Here is a 7,706-nt window from a genome sequence, read left to right on the forward strand (position 1 = left end):
CTAAACGCCTACAGTCCAAAAGCCGTAAAGGCCTACCACCTTAAAGTCCTACCACCCTAAAGGGCTACAGTCCTCAAGCCATGAAGTCCTACCACCCTAAAGGCTTAAAATCCTACCACCCTAGAGCCCTACAGTCCTACACTCCTAAAGGCCTACAGTCCTAAAGCCTCAAGTACCTACAGTCCTATAATCCTAAAGGCCTACATTTTTAAAGCCCTCCAGGCCTTTGCCACCCTAAAGGCCTACAGTCCTAAAGCCATAAAGTCCTACCACCTTAAAGCCCTAAAGCCCTACAGTCCAATGATCCTAAAGGCCTACAGTCTTAAAGCCGTAAAGTCCTACCACCTTAAAGCCCTACAGTCCAATGATCCTAAAGGCCTACAGTCTTAGAGCCGTAAAGCCTTACCACCCTAAAGGCCTACGGTCCAAAAGCCATAAAGTCCTACCACCTTAAAGCCCTACAGTCCAATGATCCTAAAGGCCTACAGTCTTAGAGCCGTAAAGCCTTACCACCCTAAAGGCCTATGGTCCAAAAGCCATAAAGTCCTACCACCTTAAAGCCCTACAGTCCAATGATCCTAAAGGCCTACAGTCTTAGAGCCGTAAAGCCTTACCACCCTAAAGGCCTACGGTCCAAAAGCCATAAAGTCCTACCACCTTAAAGCCCTAAAGCCCTACAGTCCAATGATCCTAAAGGCCTACAGTCTTAAAGCCGTAAAGCCTCACCACCCTAAAGGCCTACAGTCCAAAAGCCATAAAGTCCAACCACCCTAAAGGCCTACAGTCCTCAAGCCATAAAGTCCTACCACCCTAAAGGCCTACAGTCCTCAAGCCCTAAAGTAGTACCACCCTAAAGGCCTAAAATCCTACACTCCCAAAAGCCTACAGTCCTATAATCCTAAAGGCCTACAGTCCTAAAACCGTCAAGTGGCCAGTTAGTGGAAGACCAAAGTGGGTGTTTCTAGTAAACTGGTCAGTGAGAAAACACTGTACAAACTAGGTGTTTCTAATAAAGTGGCCATTACTCACACAGCTTAAATAAAAGTGTCATGTTTGCTGACTTGTTACAGGAAAAGTTTACTAATTTCTCAGAGACTGTCTGTCTGCCTGTTACTGCGTCACGCTTGGTATTGGTTTGGAATCAGACTGACCAATATATACACTGACGGTCACTGTGACATCCGGGAAAGACCCGAGTCACACACACAGTCTTGCAACAAACCAAACAATAAAATTCTCCAAACACTGACCAAATTCCACTCTCACCGCAAACACACTCCTGCAAACCACAGATAATATTCGATGGTATGAAACCCAGAAGACAAACTGTTTCACACATTAATAATTCAGATTGAAACCCTAGTAATTCAGATAATAATTTGATGGAAGTTAATAGTTAACAGCTTTACTGGTGCAGTGACTCCGAACCAAAAGGACAAAAGATGTTTACATGACCACCTAAACATTTCGGCTGAAACTGAAAAATGTCACTTTCAGTTGAGAAAAAAACAGGAAGACTAAAAATTAAGTAAAAGTAAACAGGTCCACACCAGTGGTCAACCACATTCTGCTCCAGATACTTCACCTCTTCAGAACTTCCTGATTAGCTGGATCAGATATATTACTGCGGAGACAGGCGATTAATATCTAATATAAGACATTTTTAAGATACACTTTATGTCACAATGTTTATTTTTTCAAACTTCTGATCAGGTGGAACAGAGAAAAAAGAGCCAGTAGAGCTACATTTAAAAACACGATCAAAAACTGAACACAGTGATTTTTATTCAGTATTTGTCTCTAAATCCAGTTAAACTGGACTAATTTTGTTCTCTTTATTATGAGCAGCTTTACTTTAAAATCCGGTCCGAGCCTCCATGAGTGTCGCCAGTGGAGACAGTGTGGCAAGGAAAAACTCCCTAAGAGCAAAAGGAAGAAACACTGAGAGGAACCAAGATTCAGAAGGGGAACCCATCTTCCTCTGGAACACACCGGATAGCAAACAGCGTTATCACAGTAACACAGAAAACACTGATTATTCACTGGTCACTGATATCTTAAGCTGTTTTCTCACTGAACGTTCAAAACCAAGAACTGACCAAACAGGAACCAGTGGTTCTACTTCTGCAAGGCAAGATTATTTATAGAGCACTTTTCATACACTGACAAAATGCTTCATGATGAAATACAAAGATAATTCATATGATAATTTAAGAAGTAACAAAGTAAACAAATCAAACACACGATGAAAAACAACAGATTTTAAAAGAGAAGAATCAGTAAAATTCAAAATCAAAATCAGATGAAATGAGGGTAATAGAGCAGTGTTAGAGGAGAGAGGTGCAGCAGAGCTGACAGTGTTTAAACTGAGCTAAACGCTGTTATATATTAACAGGACTGATATAATAAACAGGACACGGTAATTCCAGTTCATTCTCTACCTGAAGGAGCCGGAGCCTCATAATAACAATGATCAACGATTTAACCGTCTTCTTGGTCATTTTAAGCCTCTAAAGCGTCTAATTAGGCTAATTAGCTACCTTGCCTGCTAATGATAGTTAGCTTACTTATCAGCTGATCTGAGACGGGGCTGTTCTGCAGTCACGCTGACACGTCTACGTTCACAGAATACAAACAGGACATACTTTTGTAATTAAACAAAATCGCTAATTTTCTGGAGGCTAGCATGAACGCTAATAATGTTAGCTTTAGCGCCCTAACCTGCTTCCTCCTCAGCAAATTTACACATAATAATTATAAATTATAATAAAGAAAACAAATGAAAATAGCAACAAAAAAAAAGTTCTGCAAACAAGCGCTGCAATTTTTATTATATAATACATCAACAACACTGTCTTACGTTTTAAATGGAAAAGAATAAACTAATAACACAGAGCTTGTGAACTGCCTGTAGATGAGCCAATCAGAAGCAACCACATTCTGTATATGTGACATCACAACCAACTGGTAGACTGACCCACTCAGGAAAATACCAGACAAAGTGGATATTCTGCTCTTCTTGGCAGAAAACAGGCCTGGAAATGAATCTATAGAAAATGACTGCATTTAAATCACAATACTGGTCACACCTAGATATTCATTCAGCCCTAGTATCATGTTTTTCCTCCCACCTCTAACAGATATAACACTCATTATCATTATCAAATAATCACCATGAATATCACTAAACCTCAGTATCACAATTACATATCACCCACCCTTAATACCATCACCCCTACATCACACCTACATCACCCCTAGAACACCCCAACATCACCCCTATATCACACCTATATCACCCCTACATCACACCTATCACCCCTACATCACACCTACATCACACCTACATCACCCCTACATCACCCCTACATCACCCCTATAGCACACCTACATCACCCCATATCACCCCTACATCACCCCTATAGCACACCTACATCACCCCATATCACCCCTACATCACCCCTATATCACCCCTATATCACCCCTGCTGATATCAGTACTCAACCCAATGAAGCCCCCCGTCTGAATTTAGCCCAAACCAGCGGCAGCGTCCAGCAGAAACAGGAAGCAGCAGCAGCGGGAGCAGCACAGGCGCCTCAGTGTGGTCTGAAAAGGACGAGTGGACTGATTTCACATGTCTCACAGCCAAAACTTTCACATGAGGTTTGGTTACAAAACCGCACGAAGCCTCTGATCCGTCCTCCAGCTGAACCCGGAGATCTCGGATAGAGATATCATTCACTGCGGAACCAAACCGGCTCCGCTCACGGCTCTGTTTACAGACCAGGAGGGAAAGAAAACAGCGTCCACCGCACTTACTCACACAGACCGGCCCTGTGCTTCACTACGGAACCGACCAGCACACGCCTGCTTCCTCCCCACCACACACACTTAAAAAGGGGGTTCCTCAGTAAAGAAATGGTTCTATATAGAAGCTTTTTGAAAAGCGTTCTATACAGCACCAAAAAAGGTTCTGCTACTGTTACAAGCTTGAAACGTACAGTTAAAAAGGATGGTTCATCAAGAGTTCCTGAGTAAACGAAAGGGTTCTAGATGGTACCAAAAAAGCGAACAGTAAAAACACTACAGGAGACTCGGAGTGACAAACTGACCACATAACTTCAACAACTAAAGAAACAAACTACATCAAAATTCTAATGAAATCTAACAGAAATACAAGATAAGGAAAAAACATCAGAGGTGACTTAAGTACCAGCGTTCGCAAACACAATACGGTGATGGAAATATGAAGAGTATGAAACAATATCTGATTCACACTCGCATTTAGGTGTGCAACACATCAGCAGTGTGGGATTATTTCACGCTTGAGAAAACGTTCATTGCAGAATCTGTAACTTTATTAGCTGTATTTTGTGGTAGTGGGAGATAAAACATCTGGAATTCTTCCTCAGGTTTTCGTTTCACTGCTACGCCACAAATACACCAGATAACACAACATACCAACAGTGCACATCATGCAAACACTATAATAACTTTTTAAAAATTATTTATAGAGCACTTTCATAGCAGCGGCAGCTCACAGTGCTTCACAGTCAGGAGATGAAGTTTGACAGTAATAGAAGAAACTATGAATTATGTATTAATTTAAAATCATATAAAACAATGAGCGTGTTTACTTTCACTTAATAATCTGATAACTGCAGAAATCTGATTGTGTCAGTAACTGGTTCAGTGTGTTCACACATAATAATCTGATAACTGCAGAAAATCTGATTGTGTCAGTAACTGGTTCAGCACGTTTACACTTAATAATCTGATAACTGCAGAAAATCTGATTGTGTCAGTAACTGGTTCAGTGTGTTCACACATAATAATCTGATAACTGCAGAAAATCTGATTGTGTCAGTAACTGGTTCAGCACGTTTACACTTAATAATCTGATAACTGCAGAAAATCTGATTGTGTCAGTAACTGGTTCAGTGTGTTCACACATAATAATCTGATAACTGCAGAAAATCTGATTGTGTCAGTAACTGGTTCAGCACGTTTACACTTAATAATCTGATAACTGCAGAAAATCTGATTGCGTCAGTAACTGGTTCAGCACGTTTACACATAATAATCTGATAACTGCAGAAAATCTGATTGTGTCAGTAACTGGTTCAGCACGTTTACACATAATAATCTGATAACTGCAGAAAATCAGATTGTGTCAGTAACTGGTTCAGTGTGTTTACAGTTAATAATCTCATAACTGCAGAAGAACTGAGGGACTAAAGAACCTTTTCTGGTTCTACATACAACCATAAAGACTGTATACAGAACCAAACTCATTCACCATCAATCCGAAAAATTATTTCACCACATGAAAGCATGCAAATGGTTCTTTGCGTGTTCATGGTCTTTACTAAAGAACCCTTGATGAACCATCTTTTTTAGGAGTGTATCATAAAACAGTGTCTCAGTCATCAGGCAGTGAATTCAGAACCATTTCATGTAGGAACTTTCTGTGAGGGAGCTTTTAGAGGTGGACGTCTGGTTCCTATCACCACCACTGTGAACAGTTCTGACTTGGTAAGTTTCTCTAGAACAGAGCGTTTCACACCAAACCACTCTGTTTACATCTTAACCGGTTAATTATGCAGTAAATTTCAAAAACTGGGTGGAATTCCCCTTTTAAGCACGAACACAGTGTCTGAAGTTGTGAAATTCTGCTTTGTAGAAGTTCCTTGAGGCGTGTGTGCATTTCTACTGACATATGGCCACCATACCACACACACACAGCGAGAACTTTCACACTTGAGGACCACATCAGCATGGGTAATCCAAACCATTTGGCCTAGATAGGATCCCTTCGCACGTCAATGGGAAAAGGTAAAGAGTAAAAAGGGTTCCACTCTGCAGGCCCTTTGTTTTCACTCCAGACAGAACCAGTGCAGAAGATCTGATTCTGGTTTCACATCTAATAACCTTCCAAAGGATCAACAAAGGCACAAACGGTTGGAATGCACAGAGCAATGAGGCTGACTTTGGCTTGTGGAATTCTCCGTTCCACCTTAAATGGCGCAGCAGTCAGTTCCACCTTAAATGGCTGAATTTGGTTTCTTATTCAAATTCCACGTCCTATCTTAAACGGCTGGATTTGGCTTGTTTTTGGAATTCTGCGTTCCACCTTAAATGGCGCAGCAGTTACATTGTGGCGCCTGAGGCGCCACAATGTAACTGCTGCGCCATTTAAGGTGGAACGGAGAATTCCAAAAATAAGCTGCCAGAAAAGAGAGAAAACAGCTGAATTTTCCCAAATGAGCTGCATCTCGAGCTCTTGGGGTCATAATTTTCATGCCTGTACATTATTTTGCATGATTAACATTCCATATTTTTTGTGCAAATGCCTTAAAAATGCCTCTGCCAGAGCTATGTAAGCTACGAAAGCTATGGCCCTCCTGGAGGGGGGGTTGTGTAAGTCCTCCCTGGCCGCAGTGCTGGACATCTGGAGCAAATTAGGAGCAGCAAAAAAAACCCTCCGAAAGCTCCTCTCACTTCCACAGCAGCAGGTAGGAAAGAAGAACGAGCTCCTGCCAAAAGCGCAGTCTGGCTTCCAGGCTGCTAGGCTGCAGGTCTAGATCCATATAGGCACAGGAGAGTCTAGAGAACCTCCAGAACCTCCAGAACCCTCCTCCACCGTGCTCCTTACCTGCAGTCTCTCGCTCGCGGGCTGCCACATCTCAGCGGATCTGCGGCCTGCTGAAGCTGAAGGTGCTGGAGGTTCTTCTGCTGCTGCTGCTCTGGATCAACATCTGCTGCTGCTGGAGCTCCTTATTTTTCTCCTCCAAGCAAAGCAGAGAAAAAAACAGAGAGACGGGGGCGCGAGGAGAGAACAAGCCCCGCCTGCAAGGGGAGGAGCACGCGCCTCCTCCTTTCTTCTCTTTTTTTTGGTGCAGTTCTCAGAGCGTCCAGCAGAGGCCGCTGTAAACGCGCTGTTACATAGACAACGTTCAAAAGTTTGGAAGCACTTGTGAATGTGTTCGCATTCAGTTGTGGTGTAATGTGTTGGATTAAAAAATGGTTCTTTAAGGGTTCTTTAGTAAAGACAATGGTTCTGTATAGAACCTTTGCATGCTTAAATGGTTCTTTGCATGGTGAAATGGTTCTTCAGATTGACTGAGAATGTGTTGTATATGGTTCACACTTAAAAAAAGGTGGCTCTTCAAGAGTTCTTTAGAACAGACAGTAGTTCTATATAGAACCATGAGCACACATAGAACCCTTTGCATGATTAAAGGGTTCTTTGCATCACAGAAGGGTTCTTTAAATTGATGGAGAATGCGCTGAATATGGTTCACACTTAGAAATTATGGTTCTTCAAAGGTTCTGTAGTAAAGAAAGTGGTTCTGTATAGAACCTTTCCGTGCTTAAATGGTTCTCTGCATGGTGAAATCATTCTTCAGATGAATGGAGAATATGTTGTATACGGTTCACACTTAAAAATGATGGTTCTTCAAGGGTTCTTTAGTAAAGAAAAAGGTTCTATGTTGGTCCAGGACCACTCAGAGAACCCTTTGCAAGATTAAATGGTTTCATGCATGGTGAAATGGTTCTTGAGACTGATGGAGAATGTGTTATATACAGTTTGCACTTAAAAAAGATGGTTCTTCAAGGGTTCTTTAGTATAGAATATGGTTCTATATAGAACCATGAACACTCAAAAAACCCTTTGCATGATTAAATGATCTTGAGATTGATGG

At 41.7% G+C, this 7,706-nt stretch overlaps 1 protein-coding gene across 1 annotated transcript in view; it reads right to left on the minus strand.

Annotated features, from left to right (window-relative positions):
• The window catches only part of pid1 (phosphotyrosine interaction domain containing 1), a 37,292-nt gene extending 30,506 nt beyond the window's left edge, over positions 1 to 6,786 (minus strand). The window contains exon 1 of the mRNA XM_036585090.1: positions 6,656 to 6,786. Within this exon, the coding sequence (XP_036440983.1) occupies positions 6,656 to 6,685 (30 nt within the window). The 5' untranslated portion in view covers positions 6,686 to 6,786. The remainder of the gene's footprint in view (positions 1 to 6,655) is intronic.
• Between the last annotated feature and the right edge of the window lie 920 nt (positions 6,787 to 7,706).

This window comes from Colossoma macropomum, unplaced genomic scaffold (assembly GCF_904425465.1).
Source record: "Colossoma macropomum unplaced genomic scaffold, Colossoma_macropomum, whole genome shotgun sequence".
In the NCBI taxonomy this organism is placed as follows: Eukaryota; Metazoa; Chordata; class Actinopteri; order Characiformes; family Serrasalmidae; genus Colossoma; species Colossoma macropomum.